Source organism: Pristis pectinata, chromosome 6 (assembly GCF_009764475.1).
Source record: "Pristis pectinata isolate sPriPec2 chromosome 6, sPriPec2.1.pri, whole genome shotgun sequence".
NCBI classification, from domain to species: domain Eukaryota; kingdom Metazoa; phylum Chordata; class Chondrichthyes; order Rhinopristiformes; family Pristidae; genus Pristis; species Pristis pectinata.
In genome coordinates, this window is record NC_067410.1 from 20,285,696 (window position 1) to 20,312,193 (window position 26,498).

The 26,498-nt window shown below is 40.8% G+C and overlaps 1 protein-coding gene across 6 annotated transcripts in view; it reads right to left on the reverse strand.

Annotated features, from left to right (window-relative positions):
• iqsec1b (IQ motif and Sec7 domain ArfGEF 1b) overlaps positions 1-26,498 on the reverse strand; it is a 404,551-nt gene that overhangs the window by 43,619 nt on the left and 334,434 nt on the right. For 5 of the 6 annotated variants that reach the window (XM_052017343.1, XM_052017345.1, XM_052017346.1 and 2 more), the window contains 2 exons: positions 18,136-18,418; positions 11,071-12,353 (listed from right to left, as the gene is read on the reverse strand). In XM_052017343.1, coding sequence (XP_051873303.1) covers positions 11,071-12,353; positions 18,136-18,418 — 1,566 coding nt within the window. Of the gene's footprint in view, positions 1-11,070; positions 12,354-18,135; positions 18,419-18,853; positions 18,872-26,498 lie in introns of those variants that run through there. The other variant, XM_052017348.1, reaches the window with a different exon arrangement.

Sequence of the window (26,498 nt, forward strand, 5' to 3'; positions counted from 1 at the left end):
TCAGGTAACCATTCCCTGTTGCTCCTTTCTCTCTCCTTCTTGTTTCCACCCCTACCCCCACAGCACCCCATTCACCCAGTTCCAATCCCCTCCCCCACCTGCCAATCAGCCACACTGCACACTCTGATTCACCTGTCCTCTCCCCAACTGGTTCCAACTGCTCAGGATCCCTCACCTTCCTTACTTATCACATTCCTCGTCTGCAGGCTTTTGTTTCCGCTTATCACCTGCCAGCCTCTATCATTACGTCCACCCTGCCCTCCCCCCACCTGCTCCATCTGTCCCCCTTTTTTTTGTCCTCTTTCTTATCTGTCACTACTTATCACCCACCAGCTACTGCCTCCTGACTCCACCGCTCCCCCCCCCCCTGCCCATCATCTCCTTGCTCACCGGATTCCACCTGTCACGTGCCAGCCCTGCCTCAACCCTCCCTCTCACCTCTTTATATTGGCTATCTTCCTCTACATTCTTAGTTCTGATGCAGGGTCTCCACTATCCCTGTGCCTCCATAGATGCTGCTCAACTTGCTATGTTCCTTTAGCAGTTTGTTTCTGCAACTAGGTAAGGATTTGGCCTTGATATCTTGGGATTCTCTCTCCAATGAACCTGTGTTTGTTAATGATAAAGCAGTGCTCCAAGCATTTTATCAAGTGAACATGATGGTTAGAGTTAGCCTTCCCTACTCTTGCCTTGCCACAAGATTGTGCTCTTTCTCACCCTGATATTGAAGTTGCACTGGATGATCAGTTTGCTTCCCTTTGGAACGTGGGCTATGATTTTTAAGATTATAGTGGAAGTCTTTCCGGATGTTTTCCGAACCTTGAAGAGTGAGGGCACATGCATGACTGTGGCATGGTTCTGTATTAGGGTGAGCTAGAGAGTCATAAGGCACTCACTAATTCTGCAGTGCGAGTTCCTGAGATTCTAGATTAGTTTATTCCTGGTAGTAAAGCTCACCCTGAGAAGACTGTTTCTCCTCCAATTTGTCAAAGAAAGTATACTCACTGCCTTGTTCTTTAAAATGTCCACCTCCTGCCTGTTGTGCCTCACTCAGTGTAATGTTGTTGATGTCAAAGCATCCGAGTTCCTGAATTATGATAGCAGAGTGGTGTGCAGATCTGTTGCTGTTGGAATTGTTCACTAGGGTCTTGACATTCCAGTTCCTGAACCTCATTGTGGAATGGAAGATGCACGGAAAAAAAATCTTTTAACACAGGGTAACTATTTCACACCTACTATCCCATGGGTTTCAGAGAACAAGATCTTGATCCAGTGGTGAGGGGGACCCCAAGACTACTGAAAACCAGGCTTTACTGCATGGATATTAATGCTCACAGGTACATGGGCATATGGGGTAAAAAGTTAGGAGGGAGACAGTGCCCAAGCCCAGATGTGTTTGTGCATGAGTGATTGAGTGTGCCTATGGTGGACTGCACTGACAGAAAACACAAGATGATAGGCTTGCAATAAGATAATTGGATATGCAACACAAGGTAACATGGTGGTACAGCAAAACACCGTAGAATGCAGGTTGTTGATGATTTTCCTCCATGTCACAGGAAAAGACACAAGAATTTGCACAGATGACTTGTGCATAGAATTTAAAACAATGCATCAGTGGTGGCATTTATAACAATTTTTCCTAATATACAACAAATAAAAATCAACTTCTACTGACTTGTTTTAGTGCTCAAGATAACAATGTTACAACTGCAGTACAACTACAACATTGGCATCTAATGAACAATGTGGAAAATTGCCCAGGTATGTCCTGTCCACAAATAGCAGGACAAATCCAAACCAACCAGTTACTGCCCCAGTCTACTCTTGATCATCAAAGTGATTGAAGGGACGATGATGCTATCAAGTGCCACTTGCTCAGCGACAAACTGCTCACAGAAGCTCAGTTTGCGTTCCACCAAAGTCACTCAGCTCCTGACCTCATTACAGTCTTAGTCCAAACATGGAAAAAAGAGCTGAACTCCAGAGGCCAGATGCGAGTAACTGCCCTTGGCATCAAGACAACATTTGAATGAGTATAGCATCAAGGAGCCCTGGCTAAAATGGAGTCAATGGGAATCAAGGGCAAAACCAACCAATGGTTGGAATCATACCCAACACAAAGGAAGATGATTGTGGATGATCTCAGCCACAGGACATCTCTGCAGGAATTCCTCAGGGTAGTGCCCTAGGCCCAACCTTTTTCAGCTACTTCGTCAATGACCTTCCATCAATTGTAATGTCAGAAGTAGGGATGTTCAATGATTGCACAATGCTCAGCACCATTCACAAATCCTCAGATAATGAAGCAGGCATCCATTCATTTCTCCAATATACTCAAAACATACAAGTTCCCTCCAACAGCTTGTTTCAGTCAAACCATGTAAAATGTGAAATATTCACAAATATATTTTTTATAGTAAAAGTGCTGCTTCATAATTCTTCTCCTACCTTATACTCTTATTTTCCTACTGCAACCTATTGTACTTTTTTGCTTTCATATTTGTGTTTTATATTGATTGGACAAGATGGTTCTTTTGATCTTTGCTTGCCTTGTGTGCACAACATACTGTATGCATCATCTGATAATTCTCATGCCAATCTACAGCAGTCAATCTTTAGTTCCAAGTAGTTTTGGAGTCCTTAATAAATTTTTCATTTCCTAAAATATAAGTCTTTAAAAATTCATAGTGGATTCAAATATTGCCAAGATATTTATGGAGTATTTGTATTGTAATTAAAAAATGATGGGTTACTAAACAAACCAAATACCTAGATTTTATGTTTAATTGTTGGTGCATCAAATGAAGGAATGAAGAGGTATTGTTAAATGTCATTAGCAAAATAAGTAGAAGAAAGGTAAATACAATGATACATGGAACATCTTTACCTGATAGTCCTGTATCAGTATGCCCAAGTTTTCAACCTTTAAAGGAACCCTAATTTTACAATAGTGTCTGAGCCTCCTAATATAAAACTATTCTTAGTTTAGGCCTACATGACTAAACTAAATGTTGCCTCATGAAGCTAACCACAATCTGTGTAAAAGATTTTAATTGCATGCTATCCTAACAAAGGGACTTGTTCTTCATGCATTATACAATTAAATCTATTTCTTATTTAGTCCAACATAGATTGCAAACTGAACACTTCACGCTATGAAGTGTTCACTTCACGCTATGCAAGAAAATGCACATACCAGATAATAGGGATTTTTCAAATAGAAAATGTAAAAGTTAATCATTTGGAAATCTCCAAGAGTAAATTAAAGGAAAGCAAATTCTCCAATAGTAATACTCACTGTGTGAATAATCCTATTTAATCTGTCAATCAAATGTATCTGGAAGGAATGAAATCTACAGCCTAGCTCAGCAGGTTTACAAACCTATTCTTCCAGCATTGTGACATAGAGGTTACAATGTCTCAATTAAACAGATTGGTTTTCCAATTTTTACGAAAATAATTCCATTGAGTGCATTATAGTGAGCTTCATTCAATTCATAAGGAAGTGGGCTAGTCCATAGATATTCAAAATATTCACTCTCCTGCACTGTTAGGAAAAAAGCTTGTCATTTTCCAACCCCTTTCCTTTCCTGAAGCACTTTACAGACAACGAAACACTCTTAAGTACAATCACTGCTGTAATTCCGGAAACCCAGCAGCAAGCAAGTTATGCATAGCATGCTCCCTAAAACTACAACAGAACAGTGACCAAATCTGTTTTTATTTCAGTCGTGCTGATAGATATCAGCAAGAACAGCGGTGAACTGCCCAGCTCTTCATCCAAACTGTGGCATGAGATCTTTCATGTGCAACCAAGAGTGTGGAGGCCGCCATGGTTTAATGCATCAACTGAAATGTTTGTGAATATCTTTGATGTTCAAAACATTGAAAAAAGCATTACAAAATAAAAATTGTATTAAGAATGTAAATCGTTTAACAAAATTAATACATTTTAAAAATAAAGCTAAACAGAGTTAAACTTAATTAAGTCCAAATAAAAAAGTTAGTTTGTATTCAGGTCTTCTGACTAACCAGTCCTTACCCTTGAACTCAATTGGCCTGCTAGTCTTCAGCAAGCACATTATCCAGCTTAGTACTGGGGAAATCGGTGGAAGATTGAACATCTGTTGAACTCCACATGGTGGATCGTAGATGTCCTGGGTCAGTAATTAGCTGACTGAGACTCGGAACTTCTGCTGTGTTCGTAAGACTGACTTTCTGTCTGTTAACAAGATAAAGGCTGGCAGATCTGAGGCGAACTGTTGGCTTTTAAGCAGAAGATCCAACCTAATAGCCAATGCACAACCTGGAAATCTGAACCAAGGGCAACTATAACAATATTTAAAGTTGTCTATAACATGGGGATCTGCAATTCTTAAAAATAAGACACATTTCCCACCTAATGGCAGATTAAGTATTACTGGGGTCTTAGCAAATAGATAATAGGAAGCCCCACCATATAATAAATATTCTGGGAGCTACACAGCCTCAATGAGCCAAATTGGCTCCAATAATTATGGACATTGTATGAAATGATACAAAGAAATGAACAAAAACAAAACTTAATACAGGATTTACACACAAAACGCTGGAGGAAATCAGCGGGTCAGGCAGCATCTATACCAAAACATTGACTTTCCATTCCCCTCCACAGATGCTGCCTGACCCGTTCAGTTCCTCCAGTGTTTTGTGTGTTGCTCCACATTCCAACATCTGCAGTCTCTTGTGTCTTAATACAGGATCTGTTAGGTACTAGCTGTTTGTGATATATGTACATGTAAATGACAAGCATGGATGAAAACATGGATGGGTGGGCTAGCAAGTTTGTAGATGATACATTGTGCTTAGTGTAGAAGATTGCCAAAGGATACAGTGGTATATAGGTCAGTTGCAGCTATGGGGGGGAGAAATGGCAGATGGAGTTTAATTCAGCCAAGTGTGAGGTGTTGCACTTTGGGAGAACAAATGCAAAGGGACAGCACACAGTTACCACTGCAGCACCCCTACAGCAGTGATGTACAGAGGGATCTTGGGGTCCAAATCCCTTCCTGAAAGTGGCTGCACAAGTTGATAGGGTAATAAATAAGGCATATAACATGCTTGCCTTTTTTAGTTGAGGCACTGAGTTCAAGAGTCAGGAAGTTATGTTGCAGCTTTATAAAACCCTGGTTAGGCCACATCTGGAGTATTGCATTCTATTCTGGTCGCCCCATTACAGGAAGGATATGGAGGCTTTGGAGAGGGTGCAGAGGAGGTTTGCCAGGATGCTGCCTAGATTAGAGGGCATGTGCTATGAGGATAGGTTGGACAAACTTGGGTTGTTTTCTCCGGAGCAGCGGAGGTAGAGGGGAGACCTGACAGAAGTTTAAGATTATGAGAGGCACAGATAGAGCAGACAGCCCGTATCTTTTTCCCCCAGGATTGAAATGTCTAGAGGGCATGCATTTAAGGTGAGGGGGGCAAGTTCAAAGGAGATATGCAAGGCAAGTTTTTTTTTTACACACAGAGAGTTGTGGATGCATAGATGCACTACCAGGGGTGGTAGTGGAGACAAATATGATACTGGCATTTAAGAGGCTCTTAGATAGGCACATACATGTGCAGGCAATGGAGGGATATGGACCTTATCTAGGCAGAAGGAACTAGTTTAGTTAGGTGTTTAATTACTCATTTAGTTAGTTCAGCACAACATTGTAGGCCGAAGGGCCTGTTCCTGTGCTGTACTGTTCTATGTTCTACTCATTCATGAAATCTGACTATTTTGAAAGCATTGCAGTCCTAAGACTGTGTGCTTTTATATTCAAAGGTATTAAAGATAATTCATCAGAAAAATACACAATAGCTTAAGTTGAAAAAGCTAACCATTTAACAGTTTACTTCTTCCTCTCAGAAGACAAACATTTTCCATTCCCATAAGTCAAGAAGCTGTATACATTTACTGTAGAGTCATAGAGTAGGGAAACAGGCCCTTCAGCCCAACTCATCCATGCTGACTGTGTTGCCCAGCGAGCTAGTCCCATCTGCATACGTTTGGCCCATAGCCCTCTAAACCTCTCCTATCCATGTACTTATCTAGATGGCTTTTAAATGTTGCTAATGTGCCCGTCTCAACCACTATTTCTGGCAGCTCATTCCAAATATGCACCACCCTTTGTGTGAAGAAGCTGCCCCTCATGTCCCTATTAAATCTTTTGCCTCTGATCTTAAACCTATGCCCTCTTGTTTTTAGCACCACCTCCCTGGGAAAAAGACTATGTGCTTTCACCTTGTCTATGCCCCCCATGATCTTATATGCCTCTATCAGGTCACCCCTCAATCTCCTACGTTCCAGGGAATAAAGTCCTAGTCTGCACAATCTCGCCTTGCAACTCAGGCCCCCAAGTCCAGGCAACATCCTGGTAAACTTTTCTGCACTCTCTCTAGTTTAATAACATCTTTTCTATAACAGGTGGACCAAAACTGTACACAATACACCAAGTGAGGTCTCACCAACATCTCAAATGACTGCATCACAACTTCCCAACTCCTATACTCAGTGCCCTGATTGAAGGCCAGTGTGCCAAATGCCTTCTTCACCACCCTATCTACCTGTGATGCCACTTTCAGCAAACTGTGCATTTGTACTCTGAGGTCCCTCTGTTCCATAACACTGCCTAAGGCCCAACCATTCACTGTATCCTGGTTCGATCTCCCAAAACGCAATAGCTCACATTTATCTGGATTGAAACCCATTTACCAATCCTCAGCCCACATACCTAGTTGATCAACATCCCCCTATAATTTTTCATAACCTTCTACACTATCTACACTACCACCTATTTTAGTATCATCCACAAACTTACTAACCATGTCTTGTACATTCCAATCCAAATCATTTATAAAAATTACAAACAACAAAGTTCCCAGTACCGACCTGTGGCACACCACTAGACACAAGGCCTCCGGTCTGAGAAACAACACTCAACCAGCACCCTCTGCTTCCTACCACTGAGCCAATTATGAATCCAATCCACTATCTCCCCCTGGATCCCATGCGATCTAACCTTCTGGACTAGTCTGCCATGAGGGACCTTATCAAAGGCCTTGCTAAAGTCCATATAGACAAATTTTAAATTTAAATTTTTAAATTAAATTTTATTTACAGCATGGTAACAGGCCCTTCCGGCCCAACTAGTCTGCGCCACCCATTTTAAACCCAAATTAACCTACCCATACGTCTTTGCAATGTGGGAGGAAACCGGAGCACCTGGAGGAAACCCATGCAGACATGGGAGAACGTAGAAACTCCTTACAGACAGCGATGGGAATCGAACCCTGATCGCTGGTGCTGTAATAGCGTCGTGCTAACCACTACGCTACTGTGCCGCCCCACTACCCACTACCCTATATCCACTATCATACCCTCATCTACCATCTTGGCTACCTCCTCAAAGAACTCCAAGATATTTGTCAGACACGACTTCCCATGCACAAAGCCATGATGACTCTCCCAGATCAGACCCTGTCTCTCCAAACGTTGGTAGATCCTGTCCTTCAGAATCTCTTCCAGCAATTTACCCATGACCAATGTCAGACTCTCTGTCCTGTAGTTTCCTGGCTTGTTTTGCTATCCTTTTTAACAATGGTACCACATTAGCCACTCTACAGTCCTCCAGAACCTCACCTGTGGCCAGAAGTGAAGCAAAAATCTTTGCAAGGGCCTCTACAATTTCTTCCCTAGCTTCCTACAAGGTCTGAGAATGCACCACATCAGGCCTTGGGGATTTATCTACCTTAATGTACTTTAAGGCCTCCAATACCTCCTCCCTGTTAATTCGTATGTGGTCCACGACAACACCACTCATTTCCCCCATTTCCTTAGCTTCCATCATTTTCTCCACAGTGAAAACTGAAGAGAAATATTCATTAAAAAATCTCACCCATTTCCTTTGGTTCCACACACAAATGGCCACGTTGATCTTTAAGGGGGCCTATTCTCTCCCTAGCCATCTTTTTTACTCTTAACATACCTATAGAATCTCTTGGGATTTTGTTTCACCTTGCCTTCCAGATTCTTCTCATATCCTCTTTCTGCCCTCCTAAGTTGTCTCTTAAGTCCACTCCTACACTTTTTGTAGTCATCAAGACATTCACCAGCTCCTAATCGGTTACGCACAGTGTATGCCTCCCTCTTTTCTTAACCAGAGCCTCAATATCTTTTGTCAACCAGGGTTCTCTAAACCTGCCAGCCTTGTCCTTCACCCTAACAGGAACATGCAGGCCCTGAACTCTTGACATCACACTTTTAAAGGCAGACACTCCTTTCCCTGCAAACAATCTCACCCAATCACCCTCTGCAAGATCCTGCCTAATGGCTCCAAAATTTGCTCTGCCCCAGTTCAGGACCTTAACCTGTGAACCGGCCGTATCCTTCTCCATATCTATTTTAAAACTCATAGAATTATGGTCACTGGACCCAAAGTGCTCGCTGACAGACACTTCTGCCACTTGCCCTATCTCATTCCTCAGGAGGATGTCCAGTGTTGCACCCTCTCTAGAAGGTCCTTCTATATATTGATCAAGGAAGCTTTCTTGAACACATTTCACAAATTCCACTCCGTCCAAGCCTTTCACACTATGGTTGGCCCAATCAATATTAGGGAAGTTAAGATCTCCCAGGAATACTATCCTACTATGTTTACAACTAGCTGCAATCTCTCTACATATCTGTTCCTCCAATTCCCGCTGACTATTGAGGGGCCTATAATATAATCCCATCAGAGTGACTATCCATTTTCTATTTCTAAGTTCTACTCATATGGCCTCACTGGATGACCTCCTAAGAATATCCTCTCTAAGGACCGTTATGTCATGTCCTTTCATCAAGAAGTCGACTCCCCCTCTTCTCTTACCTGCACCTCTGTCCCGCCTGTAGCATCTGCATCCTTGAACATTGAGCTGCTGGTCCAGCTCTTCCCTCAGCCATGTTTCTGCTATGGCTATGATATCCCAGTCCCTACCCTGAGTTCATCCACCTTACCTGTCAAGCCTCTTGCATTGAAATAAATGCAGCTTATCCACTATATCTTCACCATCAACTTCATCTAGGATTCCCTCAAGTTAAAGTTCACATGCTGAGGGCAATCAATGTGTCAGCAGGGATAGTAAATCAAAGGCTTACAGTCCCTTGTGCCTCAACTAGTTCTTTAAAAGATCTTCTTGAAATTTCTGGTGCTGGTTTTATAGTGACAGGTTTTTGCCCACCAATGTTATACCTGTATGTTGACAGGTTAACAAATTTGTGCTCATCAGTAGTCAAATCCAAAAAATATATTTAAAAAAGTATCTAGCAGTGCTGTACTTGTGTTATATCGATAGACTAGTGCCCACTGATATTGTAATCTTGGGTCAACAACTGGATCCGACTCAGTGGCCCAGAAGGTTGGATCAGGCTTGACGTGGTCTATGAGCTCTTGATCTCTCAAACCCGGCCCAGTCTGGCTCCTGGATTAGGCTGGTAACAGGTGGGCCCTGAGGAACAGCAGAACAGCCAGGTTGGAGGGAGGGGGCAATTTTTAGTGCTGCCAGGTGCTCCTTTAAAGGGACCACAGCTGGCCATGTTCCAACAATCTCCTTTGGTGTCAGAGGAAACCTGGCATACAAAGTAGAAGTGTTCATTTCAGGTGCAGGAAGTCCTGTACCAAATGAGATTGCTGTCAACCCTAACCTCAGGTGTAAGGTCACATAACTCGCAGCTTTGTCATTTTTCTTGGGGGATCCTGGGCCTGGACACTCCTTGCCCATGTATTAGTTTATCGCTGATTCAGCAGGTCTTGAGAAGGGAGGACAAAAGGAGCCCAACCTAAGATTAACTACCACTGCAGAAGTAAGAATTGAAAGAATGGCCACAGTACTCGTAGGGTCACTTCTGGTTAAGGGATGCTCCTGCACAAATTTTCAGTATCTTTAATAATGTGAATAGAAGTATCTGTTTTATCAGGATATTATTATAAAATCAGGATAATATTATAACAGCATAATTTAAAGGTTCTCCGAATTAAACATTATATGCTTCGCGATTAAGTAATCTTGATCAGTTAGGGAGGTGGGCTGAGGAATGGCAAATGAATTTCAACTTAGATAAGTGTGAGGTGATGCATTTTGGACAGTCAAACCAGGGTAGGATCTATACAGTGAATGGCAGGGCACGGATGAGTATTGTGGAAAAGAGGGACCTGGGAGTACAAGTGCACAGTTCACCGAAAGCGGGTGCGCAAATAGGGTGGTGAAGAAGGCATTTAGCATGCTGGCCTTCATAAGTCAGGGCATCGAGTTTAGGAGTAGGGACGTTATGTTGCAGTTATACAAGTCTTTGGTGAGGCCACACTTGGAGTACCGTGTACAGTTTTAGTCACCCCGTTATTGGAAAGACATTGACAAGCTGGATAGGGTGCAGAAGAGATTTACGAGGATGCTGCCTGGACTAGAGGGTCTGAGTTATAGGGAGAGGTTGGCCACGCTGTATCTTTATTCCTTGGAGCGCAGGAGAATGAGGGGTGACCTCAGAGAAGTTTATAAAATCACGAGGGGCATGCATAAGGTGGACGGTCATAGACTTTTCCTCAGGACTGGGGAGTCCATAACTAGAGAGCACAGATACAAGATAAGGGGGGGAGATTTAAAACAGACCTGAGAGGTAATTTCTTTACACAGAGGGTGGTGAGTACCTGGAAAGAGCTGCCAGAAGAAGTGGCCGAGGCAGGTACAAACGCAACATTTAAGAGGCATTTGGATAGGTACATTGAGGGGAGGGGCATGGAGGTTTATGGACCAAATGCAGGCAGTTGGGACTAGCAGGGAGGATGCTGTGGTCAGCATGGACCAGTTGGGCCAAAGGGCCTGTTTTCATGCTCTATCACTCTAATAAAAAAGTCAACAAATTCACTGTTTAAGTATGGGCCAAGATGATAGCCTCTTGAAAATCAGTAGTTCAATTAAAGAGCAACAGAGTGCCAGCTTTAAAGTCCACAGACCAACACCAGAATCTGAACAAAATTAGAGATAGAAAGGTTAGTAAAAGTTACATACTTATTGAAGAGGTTTAGACCAATCCGGTAGTGGCGTTTCCTTATGATATCATTGCTAAATGCAGGGGAATCCCAGCTGTTTCGGGTTTCCTTGTGATATGTTTGTTTGCTCAAAGTTTGTTCTCGTAAACTATCTCTCGAAGAGGATTCTGAGCTACAGTTTATTGTATCATTGGAATTTGAAGTGCTATTAATACTGTCATTATCCCCATCAGAAAAATCAGACTCTGATTTGCTTTGCCGATTTGCCGAGCCATTGATAGCAAGATGACTGTCAATCTGCCGTGGTCGATGGCGAGCAGGTTCTTCATCACGATGGTGCACTCTTGTGGGAACTGAGTGAGATATATGCTTGGGACTTCCACGTTGGCTATTGGGATTTTGCTCATATGCATTTTGTCTCTTTAGTGATCCTCTTTCTGAACGGTCACTTAAATCTACTGAACTATCACTGGGTGGCTCAATTGTTAGTAAAGGGAGGTGGTCGACACGAAGCCTCGACTCCTGACACTCCAATGAAGGAGTGCTCCTGCAGCTTGTATCAGTGTCCAGTTTGTCATCCCTGTGGGTCATGGACCAGTATTCCTGGGCAGAATTCACTGAACGGAGTCGTAAATCTGATTCTGTGCTGGATGGCCTGTCCACAGATTGTAATGACAAAGGAAGTGGAGGAGAAAGCTCTTCCTCATCAATATACAGGGTGACGTCACTGTATGAAGCAGACATTTCATCCAATTTTCTGCGCTCAGCATCATGCACTGACTTAGCATAAGACACACTGTCCATTTCTTCCTCTTTTTGCATGTTTTCTTTGTAACGTTTGGCCTGGTCAGTAGGATGCCCATCATCAGTATGCAAGGTGCGACAGTTTAGTGCATCATCAATTGATTCTGCAAGTGATTTTACTTGCCTTGAGAAAGCATCCTCAAGCTCAGTTATTGCATCAGCGAAATCGTTGTTTGTAGCTGGAGACTTGATCACCGCTGAATCTCCTAGATCGCCACAATCTGACTGAACTATAGCTCCTAATTTTCCTGCATCATCAGTCATAGACACCTGTTTTCCTTCAAAAAATGAGCTGTGGACTTTCTCAGGTCCTTCAAAAGAAAACTGCATTCTCATATTGGACAAAACAATGCGTCTGGACATGCGATTCTCAGACATAGAACTTCTCAGTCTTTCAAAGTTTTTGTTCATTTGATACTGGCGGAATGCTGTCTGAATGGTTCGAGCTGCATGTCTGGTTATGAAACGTCCTCCATATTTACGCTCAAGCATCTCCACCTGGAAAAGACAAATACTTAATAACTCAGTTACCAGGTTAGAAAGTAAATTTGTGCTTTAATTAACGATTCTAATTTTGCATATTTTGAAATGGCTCAAGTCCTTAGTTTACAATTCAGTATTAATCCAATTTATTACAAGTCTCAAATAATTATTCAGTTGGTAAACTAACAGCTTAACTGAGCAAAACCATAATTGAAGTAACAGGTCTTAAATGCACATTGCAGGATTATACAGATTAAGCCTAGATTTCTTTCAAGATAAAATCAGAAAATATTGAAAACACAGATCTGGCAGCAACTGTGCAGAAAGCAAGAGAGATAACATTTCAGATTGATGACCTTTCATCAGAGTTGGGAAAAGTTAAAAATGAATGGTTTTAACATTAATAGAAGTGGAGGAAAAGGAGAAGAGAACAAACCACAAGATCTGTAATGGGGTAAAGGTTGTGAGAGATTAAAAGGCAAAAAGGGATGATAGTGTAAGTAAAGAAAGAAAAGGTTGGTTCAGAAGGAGGCTTAAATGGGAGAAGTGGAATCATTATCTGAGAAAGCAAAGACAAACATTATGACTGCTGGAAATCTGAAATTAAATTTTTTGGAAAATGTTTAAGGAAGCTAGATTATTTTACTGTGGGCAATTTAACTGTTTGCTGATATTCACATTTCCTTCCTGGAATAAAGGATATACACATGTATATTTTTATCTAAGGATGGCATATTATTTGGACATAATAGTCTGGATATTGCTCTGGAAGGCTCTTCAAATGCGCAAACAGCATTTACAGATAATACAGTATCATTATTCTGTTCAACACCAAGCCTGCTTTTCAGGCTAATCTATTCTATCAACAGAATTGCTTTATTTCAATACGCAACATTGCCTGCTTCTGTTCTGATCATTCACCTTCCCACTGCCGCTGACACTTCAGTCCACGTATTCATCATCTCATCACCTTTCTGACTGGGTCCCTACATTAACCCTCAACAAGCTTCAACTCTTCCAAAACATCATAGCTCACATCTTCACTCCCATTGTCTCACTGTCAGGGAGAGAGGGGGGGGAGGAGGAGAGAGGGGGGGAGGGCGAGGGGGAGAGGGAGGGGGAGAGGGAGGGGGCGGAGGGAGGGAGGGTGGAGAGGGGGGGCGGAGGGGGGGGGGCGGAGGGGGGGGCGGAGAGAGGGGGGGCGGAGGGGGGGGGCGGGGGGGGGGGCGGAGCGGGGGGGGGGGGGGGCGGGGCGGGGCGGGGGGGCGGGGGGGGGGGCCCGGGGGGGGGGCGGAGGGGGGGGGGGCGGGGGGGCGGGGGGGGGGGGGCGGGGGGGGGGGCGGGGGGGGGGGGGGGGGGGGGGGGGGGGGGGGGGGGGGCGGGAGGGGGGGGGCGGGGGGGGGGGGGCGGGGGGGGGGGGCGGAGAGGGGGGGCGGAGAGGGGGGGGCGGAGGGGGGGGGGCGGGAGGGGGGGGGCGGAGGGGGGGGGGGCGGGGGGGGGGGGGGGGGGGGGGGTGGGGTGCGGAGAGGGGGGCGGAGAGAGGGGGGGCGGAGAGAGAGGGGGGCGGAGAGAGAGGGGGGGCGGAGAGAGAGGGGGGGCGGAGAGAGAGGGGGGGCGGAGAGAGAGGGGGGCGGAGAGAGAGGGGGGGCGGAGAGAGAGGGGGGGCGGAGAGGGGAGAGGGGGAGGGGGGTAGAGAGAGGGTAGAGAGAGGTAGGGAGGGGGGAGAGAGGCAGACTCTGAGGTGTGCTTACATAAAGAGAACAGACCCAAGTACATAGACACAGGAGTAGGCCACATCATTCCATCAGCCTGCCCTGCTATTTAGTGAGATCTTGGGTGATGTAATCTTGGCCTCATCTCGACTTTTGTGTCTGCCCCCATTAACTCTCTCTCCCTTCAGACTAAAAATCTATCAGTTTTGAATATAGTCAATCATTCAGAACTAACAGCTCTCTCTGGCAGATAATTCCAAAGATTCATTGGGACTCTGAGAAGAAATTCTCTCTTATTTCCGACAAATATGAAACTATGCCCTTCAGTTCTAGATCTCTCCACAAAGGGAATAATCCTCACAGTACCTACCGCACCATGTACCTTCAGAATCTGATACATTTCAATGACCTCTCATTCTTCTCAACTTCATTAGGTATTGGTCTAATCTGCTCAACCAATCAGCTCATTCATCCCAGGAATCAAACTATTGAACTTTTGCTAATTCAAGTATATCCTGCTTAAATAATGAAACCAATACATTGCGTAGTACTCCAATTATGGTCTCATCAGTACCCTATACTGTTGCAGCAAGGCTTCCGTACTTGCAACATCAATTTCTTTTCAATAAAGGCCAACATTCAATTTGCCTTCCTAATTACTTTTATCACATTTATGCCAACTTCTTGTGTTTCACATGCAAAGACACCCATCAGAATTCTGTAGTCTCTCTCCTTTTAAACAATGTTTGTTTTCCTCCACTTCCTTAACTATATTCTTGAAATCCAAAGACTGGCCTATAGTTTCCTGCTTTGTCTGCCTCTTTCCTTGAATTGAGTTACTACATTTGCTGTTTTCCAATTTGCTGGCATTTTTTGAGAATCCAGGGAACTTTGGAAGTTCACAACCAATACATGTACTTTTTCCGTGGCACTTGTTTTAAGATGCAGGCCATCAAGTTCAGGGGACTCATTTAGTTCCATTACTATTGGTATTGATTTATTGTTGTTACAGTTAAAAACTATTGTTTGTGTGCCATCCAGGCAGATCATTGCATACAAAAGTGCATCAAGGTAGTAAAAAGAAAATACAATGCAGAACACAGTGCCACCGGAAATCACAGAGGGTTATGTGTTTGGGACCCACAAAGAGAGATCGGGGGAAAAGTTATTCTGAAAAAAAAGTGTGGCATTAGGATGGATATGTCATGGGTTTGTGTTTGGACTCATTGATGAATATATCCAATTCAAGGTTACTAATGATGGAAGATCTAAAATTTGAATGGGCATGCAGGACAGCCACATCCATGAAAATTACCTCTAAAATTTGAAAGGAATTTCTGCCCGAGTAGTTTACAAGTAAAACAGCCATGAAAAGAAACTCTGTTATCATTGCTATGGGAACCACTCAAGACTGGTCAGAGTAGAAAAACTACATTAATCAAGCATCGGCATATAGCTTCTGCATGCAAGGCTTGACAGAACATAGCAAACCAGAATACTGACAGTCAAACAAAGTCCCAAAGGAAGTCAATAATTACATCAAAAAAAAACAGAAGGATTGTTTACACAATATTGAGATGGATGAGTACCGTAAGGAATGCAGTCTGAAAACTATAGACGCAACTTGCAGAAAAAAATTACAGTATTAATGAAAGGAACATTGATTATGAACAGTAATGGAGCCACAGACTGTTCCAACATGCGAAGGAATACTTAGAACCACAAGGTTTGTCAGGAATCACTGGTGAGAAACATTTTAAAATTACAAGAAATAGTCTTTCAGGATTCTGAGAACATCGTGATAAATGAAATGTGCAAAAGGCAATGCTACCAATTATAGTGGCTGATTACATTAACACATCAATCTTTATGAAGAGCTTGGATGGAAGAGCAAAAATGTGGATAGGAAAAGAAGTATTCCTTGTAAATACATCATGACCAGATTTGGCCATAAGAATTGAGGAGCATAAAGTTTATATGCATGAAAATGGATACCAGACTGATCTATTATAAACACTGACTTGTGCACGATGCATTGAAAAGAAGCCAAAGCAAATGAACAACATAGTGTTTTGGCAAAACACTGAAGCATAAAACTTAGCACACAAATCTGAATAATCATTTCAACATTTGGAAATTCACATTAGCCATGTAACAGTAAAATACTAAATGGTTTAAGAATACAATTCTGGAAGAGAGGTAGAGGCTGCAGACCTGTTTTTCCCCAGATGAATGAATTAAGGTGAGCTTAATGATACTGGCAATTTGTTCATAGAATTGCTGAATAGAAACATATTAGATAAAAATGTATGCCAAACGAAAGAAGAAACAATGAGACTCAGTGAAGACCAAGCAGACCAAAAATAATATGAATGACAGTTGCATGGAATGTGATAGCAAGCATGATAAATGGGAAGTGGAGTTTAAATGGAGCTGGTACAAATGAAAGACAAGGCAGGAGTATTAGAACCTTTTACAACCAATAAAGATAAGAATCAGAGTTTCAGCAGAAGAAATAAATAAGCAGAACAGGCATATCATTGTGGTGACGGCAAGTAGTATTTGGTTAGATACTGATACCAAGAAATTCAATTGCAAATCAATTTTTTTCCTCAAAACGAGCAAATGAAAACTTTTTTCCTCCCCCTAGTGAAACACAATACACGTGCATTGCATGTCACTCTGGAAACTTAACCAGGAACTTCCACCTGCTAGTCACCATTACACTTCCTATATGATTTCTGTAAAAAAAAAAGGGGCATAAGACATGGCACTATACTCTGTGCAGCTCTCCTTTTCGTGCATTACAGGGAACATGGGGTACAACTAAGTGAAACACTTAGCTTCATCCTTCAGCATCAGCTCTCGTATCTCCAAATCTGTGCTGCATTGCATCAACCAGCAAGCAACTAGCTTACCTCTCATGCGTCCCCAAACAACCACTGTTTTCCAGATATACCAGCCTCCCTGACATCAAATGTGCTGGGTCTGGCCCCGATCCTTCCTCTTCTCCCACACCATCCAAATCAGACGTGTGTCCTCAGTTCAAATCCCTGATTTGTACTTCAAAATATTGGGCTCTGATTTCCAACTCAGGTCAGAACACAGGCCCAATTGGGCCTTAGGCCGTCAACCCTTTGAAGAAATTATTACCAATAATGTGCAATGCTCAGTCAGTTACACCTGCAATCAAGTTTTCAGTGGACTATGGACTGCTCCACCATTGCACCCAGCAGGGTGTGCTGTAATTTCTAGTCATTAGGATACTGAAACACTGAACAGTGCATTTCAACACCAAAATGAATGGGAATATGTGGCATCTATGATGGATATGGAATACATATGTGGCTCGTCACCCCAATACCACAGATTGCGTAGGAAAGACTGACACTCTCACTACTACTACAACAACTTCCATCGTGCTTTAACATGGCAACAAAATCGGATGGCACTTGTAGGAATGTTATCAAACAAAAAAATTATGCCAGGCCACATTAAGCAGATGTTAGAGTACATGTCCAAGGGAAAAAAATATAGAGATTATCTCGGGAGGGACATACAGGGCTATGGTGTTGAAGTCATAGCTGCCAGTAGGATGTTTTAGTTAAAGGGGTCAGAATTGGAGAAGGATAGGGATAAGTAATAGGATTGTTAAATGTCAGAGGTAACTATAGAAATAGGGAGATGCAAGACAGAGAAACTTGAAAACAACAATAAGAATTTTTGAAGTCAAGGAGTCTGCTTAACTGTGAGCCAGCATAGGCCAGCATGTTGAGAGGTGATCGGTGAATGGGGCTTGTTGCAAGTTAGCGTCCAAGCAGCAGTTTTGACTAACCTTAAGTTTACACAAGTAGAATTACAAAGGCTAACCATCAGGAATAATTCGGCGGTTTTAAAAGGGGCATGGATAAGTCTGAATGAGTAAGAATGTGGTTTCCCTGAGCTAGTGAGTGATTACAGATACAAACTCACATTCACATTCTGAACAGTATTCTGATTTAGAGCTCCTACATATATTACAATATCAACTTACTTTTTTTTCAATTCATTTGCTGTATGCATTGACATATCCTAAAGGTCATTACCTGTTTATCCTGAAGATCTGAGGAGAGTTCATAGCTCTCTGACAAAGATCTTGAGCGCTTGATTGCATCTTCCTCTGCTTGCTTTCGTAATATGGAGGTGGAATGCTGAAGCTTTGGCCTCCTAGGACGTTGCTGACCAGGTGAGACAGGGAACGACACCAATGAAGAACCATCAAACTGATCAGGGCTAGCAGCAGCACTGAGTGTTATTGGGCCATGGCTGTAGCTAGAGGGGCTGTCAAGAGAGGTGCCGGTCTCACTTCCTGCAGCATCACCCTCCACACTGCAAAAAAGGACAAGAAATTCAGATCAGCCACAGATGACTAAACCTTCTGTCCACAGTCCTATCTACTTAGTGATACATAGTAAAGCTCAGATTCACCCAAAGAGAGTTAATATAAACCACGTGTGACAGGCTTGTAGTTTTCTATTATTTGGCAGTTCAAAGTACACATCAAACCCTGGAAGGAATCAAGGTGGTCATTACCACTGGATGACTCTGCAAGAATCCCTAAATTCAACTGGCAGTGATCAAACTCTGCTGCAAGTTTAGAATACACTGCACTCTTGCCTTTCACAATGATCTAATTTTTTTTTACTTTCCAACACATTAAACACTTTAAAGTACACAATACACCTTTCATGTGCCATATTTTTCATAAATATTGTACAAGTAATTTAAGATATAATAGTATATGAATGAATATAATTATTTTACCCCTTTCTGACAGATGAAACAATCCTGTGCTGATCCCATGCTGTGAGTACATTTGTTCTATTACTTTCCTGACCTTTGGAGCAATGGCAAAGCACTTATCCTTTATGGTATGCATCCAAGCTTTGACAACACAGTTCAACCAGATATCAAATATTAGTTTTGTTATTTAAAGCTAGGAAGCATTTTAAACAAATACTTAAAGAAGGTGACATTTTGTTATTTAAAAACGGATGAAAGCATTCTGTATGAACAGAGCTCTGTTAGAGCATGCACTCTATGAAATATGAAATAATTTTCCATGAAAGTAATGGCAAGTAACTGAAACGTAGTGAAATAAAAATTACTTGTGATTTTATTTTAAAGCTTTGAAATCAAGGAGGAGAATATTGAGCTGAAACTCTCAGGTAAGTGGTTCCTTAAAGAATCAAATGCAAATCAGCTCATCTTTGACTTCCCACCCGTGCATTGAAAGGCAAAAGTTGGAGGTGTGGAGGTCGAATGTCAGTTCATTTGACCATGCTCCATTGGTGTACTCACTGTCAAGTCTGGGGTGGAGCATTGATGTACTCAGCTCTGAATGAGATCACTAACCTTAATTAAAAAGATAAGTGCTTTGTTTATTTTTACATTTTTAATTAATATCTAGTAGGATTAAAAAAAACATTTTATTTACATTGACTATCAGAGAATATGCAAAGGCAGTTCAACAGCCTGTGTCACTCATGGCCTACTATGCCTCACACGATGGCCACAACAGCCGAACTCTGCAGTCGAATGGTACCACAATGCTGCATAAATTGTCCGTTATAAAAATGGGACAGTGGCATGGATATTGAGCACAAGCAATGGACCAAATAAAACATAATCTGTGCCATATCTTCAAAGCTGTAGTGAAATTCAGTAAATAAAATGTAGTCTTCAGGAATAAAAAGGACTGTATTTTTTAATTATTTAAAACTCATGAGCTTCTGCCATCAGAAATAGTAATTACAAAAATCAATAGGCTTCCACAATGTCAGACAAAAAGAAATCCATAATTCACTACAAGCTTGCAGTCACAGATGAAACTATTCAATCTCTAATAATTTAAACAGAAAAATAATTGTGATAGTAAATGCCCATTACAAGCACTACAGAAGGACAAAGAAAAATCTTTCATGGCATTGGTCATGAACAACTCAGGAGGTGGACAGCTGCTTTTGACATTTACCAGTTCTCAAGCAAACATTTAAAAAGGATCAAGTTTCACAAAACTTATTTAACCGCCATATTACAAAATGCAATTGATTACTTATCCTTCCATTCTTATACTTAGTTCAAAAATCTTTCCCTTATGTCTTAATTACTTGTAATGATTACATAATACATTCCAAATTATCTAGTAACTGGCAAGTCATCTGCAATTGAGTCTGTTCTACAATTGAGTCTGTGCAGATTTCCTAGGGCTGGAAAGTCTTTGCTCCATCCTCAAGGGCAGTGCCCTGCATTATAGCACTGTCTACTAGACATAAATCCCATCATAATGTCAAGGAAAATACTGAAAACCTTGATAACCAGCTAAGTAGCATCCCCAGCTTAGTTGGCTGTCAAACCTAATAAAAAACTGAATGTCATTGAATGCTTCTGATAGTCAGCATCATTCAAAAATAATAAAATTAAAACAGTTTAAACAAATAAATTACAGATATATTATGAATGAAATAATTAAATAATCCTCAAGTTAACACACAGTATCTTGGTCCCTTGCAATAGTTCCTCTCCATTCAAATAAATAAAGATTTCATTCTTTGCCAGATCTAACCGAGCATAAGCACTGGGGAACTACATCAACTTTGCAATTTGCCACTGGATTCCATGAGGCAGCAAGGGAACGCACTCAGGCAAATGCTGACAATGAAAATTTGGGATTTTAGCAATCCAGAACTTGTTGACATGCAAGCAGGTAACCATCAGTATCTCACTGCAAAAGCAATATCAGACTTTTAACCCAGTTTCCACTGTTCCCTTATGATATCTATTGTAGTTACCATTGGTATAGCACTGGCCAGATATGTTTCTTAAGCACCAGCAGCGTCTCTCTAATAACCATGAGTGATTTGATGATTCCGGCCACAGTACCTTATGTACCTCAAATATTTTCTTATGGCCCTGGTTACAAACACTAGTTCAATTTCACAACACACAACACGTCTTCTCAAACAAACATTTTCTTTCTTTTGGTCAACTACATTTTTCAGTTTTATGCAAATATTTTAAATGTTTTCTTATGCTCTGGGTGCCTAAAATGCTACAATAAAGAGTGAAAGGTACAACTGTAATGAAGAAAATGTACTAATTCCTCTGTGGGAAGGACATAATTTTAATCAGTACTTGTGAATAAACCATGGACTTACTTTGTCATTTAATATAAGAAATCAATTATTCAGTATATATTGGACAAGTTTCCTTTTGCACACAAAGCAATGAGGCTAGCTACCTCACACTGACCTCTTTTTCTGTTTTTTTTTGGAGGGACATGGCAGCAGAGGCCAGGACGGTAGTAATGAATACCCGTAGTATGGAAGCGTATAACATTGCCTACTGAGAATTAGTCAGAGTTAGCTAAACATCCCACAGTTAAATGTTTATTGTAAGAATAATATCGTAAATGCAAAATAAGGGCAAAAACAGAATCTCATTTGGATTCTCTGACATCACACATTTATTTACAAGAAGCAGAATAGAGCTTATTGGCATACCTTAAGGAACATTAAGAATACATTTAAACAGGGCTGAAAAGCAATGCTTCAGTTTGAAAATAAATTATAATAGAAAGTAGACAGTACTGTAGGTATTCTTATACATTTAATCACAGTTTGCTATTAGACAGTAGGACACTTTCTTTCCCTGAAAGTAACTTATTGTTACCAGATCAGCAATCTAGAGGCTAAACTAATAGTCCAGAGTTCAAATCTCGTCAGGGCAATTGGAAAGCTTATATCTAGTTTTTTTTTAAAATTGTGGTTGAAATACCCTGTTATGAGTAAAATGATCAAAACACTAATTAATTTCCAACACGTTCGTTAACATCCTTTAGAGAAAGAACTCACTTGTCCTCAATGGGTGTAACTTAAATCCAACTCCAGTCCCATATCAATGTGCTAGGTTTTTAAATGCCCCCTGAAGCCATTCAGTTGTAGTGGGTTGAAATGTTTTTAAAGCAGCCCCTTGAATTGTCTTTTCAAGACTACTGGGAATTAGATAAATCCCACATTCCAATGGTGAATGAGTAGACATGAATCGGATTGTACATCATTTAGTAAAGAGCTTCCCATTTTTTTTTGCTAAGTACTTCAGAACAAAAGCAGGAGGAGGTCATTCAGCCCCTCGTGCCTGCTCTGCCATTCAATAAGATGGCAGCTGATCTTCTACCATGTGTTACGGACTCAGTGAAAGTCCCTTTAAGATAGAGAGTGTGTGTGTATGTGGTGTGGGGCGTGCTTACATCAATAGAAGATAAAGGACGTAATGACGTTGTTGGAGAAGAAGAAGAAGAAGAAGAGAGAGAGAGAAGGAGAGAGACACCAGCCTGCTGTTTTCTCTATCGATGGATGAGAAACAATAACTGTGTTTGCCACTGAAATCCATGTATGGAAGTTGGAAGTAATCCGGTGGAGTTCACTTTGTTGCTGACCTGTAGAAGGAAACAGGTATTTGTATGTGGACGACCACGGTTCGGATGCTTTTTGGGGTGAGGAAGTCACTACCGAGTAAACACTGAAGTGTCGTTTGGGTTCCATCGTGGAACATTTGGATTTCGTATGTACTCTCTCTATGTTTTTCTACATCTACATCTTATCTTCAGACAACGGTGGTTGTTGAAGAAGCCCTTGCTCATGTTTCACCTTATGGCTTGCGGAACTGAACTTTAAGAACCATTCAGGAACTGGGAGTTTTGGACTTTGTCACACACACACACACGAAGAGTTTAGTTTTGGGGTTAACGTTCGAGGTTTAACATTTTTGAATTCTAACATACTAACATTTTTACTTTTATTTTACGTATTATCATAAGTAGTGATTAATAAAATAGTTTTTTAACACTGAATCATGCTCAGTGTGTTTCTTTTGCTGCTGGTTCGTGACACATGTACCACTTTGTTATACTAATTGCATATCCCTCAAATCCATTCATATCTAAAAATCTAATGATCCCCGTCATAAATAGACTCAGCAACTGAGCCTCCACAGCCCTCTTGGGTCATGAATTCCAAAGATTTACCACTTTCTTATTGAAAAAAAATTCTCATCCCTCATTGTGAAGGGTGGATCCTTACTTTGAGACTGTAATCCATGGTTTAGATACCACAGCCAAGGAAAAACATCTATGCTGTCAAGCCTTTAAGAATTGTATGTCTTTAATGAGATCATTTATCTTCTAAATTTGAGAATACAAACCTAGTCTGCTTAATCTCTCATACAATAAACCAGCCATCCCAAAAATCAATCTGGTGAACATCTCCTCCTTCAACATCTATGCTCATGCACCTCTCTAAAACAACACTAAAGTAAATGGAATTAAAATGGTCTGAAGTGTTTTGTCAACGAGACTAGCTACCTCACATGGACCTTTTTCCTGGGTTTTTTTTTGGAGGGACGTGGGGTAGCAGAGGTAGGGTCAGTAGTAATGAATACTCATAGTACAAAAGAGTATAACATTACCTATGTTTTGTAACATGGGCAGAGACTATTTTCACTTTACTGTCCATTCTCCAGAATTTTCTACTGAAAAATAATTTTGTTTTCAAGTAAATATTTGTTGAACTTTATGCAAAGATGAATCAAACCCTCCAGAATAGCATGCTAACTTTTAAAATGTTGGACACATAACAGTACATAATCACTCCATAGCAAACATTTTTTGGCAACACATATATCATAACCATTAGATAGTCAATTTTTTTAAAACAACTTATTGTCTTCTGAGACAAGAATCTCCTGTTAGGGTTCACTTTCCCAGCATTGGCCATACTTTGTGACATCATACAATTGACACTCTTTATAAGGAAGTCTACATAGCAAGTGCTGGCAGTTTATTGAGCTGTGAATAAGATCAGAGTCAAGCCTCATTTGATATCTACACTGGTGAACTCTTTACAAAGATGCACTTTGCAGATGATTGAACACAAGAACCGTTGGGGGATGGCGATCTTCATTTAACTCTTCAACAAACATTGTGGATGCAAAGAAGCATGAAATAGAGGAATATAATTTTCAACATTTATCCACTAGGATTAAATCCATTGCATATAATCTGTCACCAGACCTCATTTCTACAAGTCCTGTGTACTAGACTTCCAAATATAACAGTACAAAATATTCTAGGCTAATGTAATTCAGTACACATCTGTTTCCACCTACATCAGTGGTTGGAGTCACCATCTCCAAGCAATGTCAGAATGAATCAAATATAAAATCAAACAGACCCACCTTTGACGTAATACTGGTTTTAAACAGCCACTGTATTCATCTGCATAGCAGTCTGCTCGAAACAAATAAATACATTTTATATGCATTTTCCACCAATCATGTCTCTCAGTTTTCTCCCTCTTTCTTGCACTTGCTGACTCTTCCTATAGGATGATTCTACATATGATAGCAGCCCCTCAGAGGCATCCAAAAGATTCCTTGTACAGATGCCTATAAACTATTTAATCACTGTTGTATCTCTTTCAAGCCAATCCTGTTCTCACCCTATGCCCAAGTACAGGCATTTCCAGAAGTTCTTTCGCATAGCCAATGCAAGTATAGACCCAAACTAACTTCCATAGCCAATGATGTTACAGACAACTGAAGCAGACCAATTCCCCTCATTGCAAGGTGGATAAACCTACTCGGTTACAATTTTTTGTAATAAATCAAGACTTTAATAAATAAACCAACACATTTTATTTATAAATCACCTTCAACCAAGCAAAATATTCTATTTTATTATGGTAAAAAAGCCAAAGACCAAATATTCTCTTTTAGTATTCTGTAGCTGAATTGGTACATTTACAAATCAAAACTGTACAATTTCATTTTTTTAAAAGTTGCATCATCTAATTTCTATTCCCTCTCCCAAGTTCATTGTTAGGGTCATGTTTCACAATCATTATGTTAATTTATACACCTTTCAGTAGTGTACAGGCTGTGTTTTAAATGTTTTACTGGACTTAAATAGCAGCAGAGAATCGCTGCACTCAAATGTCTGCAATTTAGATCAGAAAAATATGACACTATATTTAAATTTCTACTATGTTGCAAATATTTGGCAAAAATGAAGTTGGAAAGAAAATACTGCACAACGAAGTTTCCATTCTAATGCATCAGTGTGCTACACCCAAAACAGGTGAAATGAAGCATATTCCAGAACAAATGTGCTAGTTTCTAAATAAATTAATAAAGCCCATCCTCACCTGTTGATTTCATGGAGTACGCTGTACATTTTGTAGATCAACAATTTATTTAGGTAGATTCACTGCCAGTTCAAAAAACAACACTTGATATTCCATAAACGAGTTGAGTCAATGTCTGAGAGTATGCGAATAAAGAATGCCTTTTAATTCCATCTTGACAGTAAAAAGTGTCAATTTGCCTTGGATCGAGTTAAAGGTGAGTACAAAAGTCTATTCCAGTGAAACCATTGTGTATAGATCTGTCTTTTCCACAGCTAAGACAAGTAAATACAATATGTTCTCCTAATGCCATTTCTTGCTGCTTCTTTCATTACAAGTCTTCAGCTGCACACAACCACCAATCAGAAATGATTGCGACACAGGATGACATAGCCTGCAGATAATATCCATTTTTTAAAAATATGTTTATGCTTCACAGGAAATCAAATCTCCTACTTCCATTGCTACTTCCTCAGTCATAAGTTCCATTTCTGCTGAATTTGATAACTATCTGAATATAAATGAGCAGCACAGGGAGTAAAGCCTCTCTGATAATAGTATGTTGATCTGAACAAATTCTGCCAAATACTGAACAGGCAAAATGTCTATAGAATTTCAAATGTATTCCTGATGAGATAATGATGCATCAACATTAAATGTCAATCTGCACTGAATGACACTGCTTTTATACCTAAATATCAAACAGGATTCAGATACTACAAAATGAAGCTAATCGAATGCTTGTACTGAGTGGTGATAAACACTTGAGATCCATTTGTCAACAAGGTCTTCCAAAAATGGAAAAATACCAATGTAACATATCCCATACAGTGCATATTTGTGGAATAAAGATCTGTAATTGATGCATTACAACAATCTGCTTCCTGCTGTTGATGTGAAGTGTGCATTGAAATCATTAAAGCCTCTGTTTTGTGGGTTAACAATTGACAATCTGGGCTCTTTATATCACAGCTTGAGCTGCAATAGTGGTCCTCAGGAAGAGATGAATGTGCTCATGATTTGGATGATCATTCACTTGTCTGCAAGTGATAAATATACATGTGATTAGCTTGATCATTCAATAGTCTTTGAGCTATAATTAAGAAAGTGGATTTCAAATCCAAATAAAAAAAACACCTGGAAGAAATACAGGAGAATAAACTGGAAATGAACTAAAGGGCTCGAGACAACATTGGTACTATAGAATGTCATTGAAATATCAGATTGGA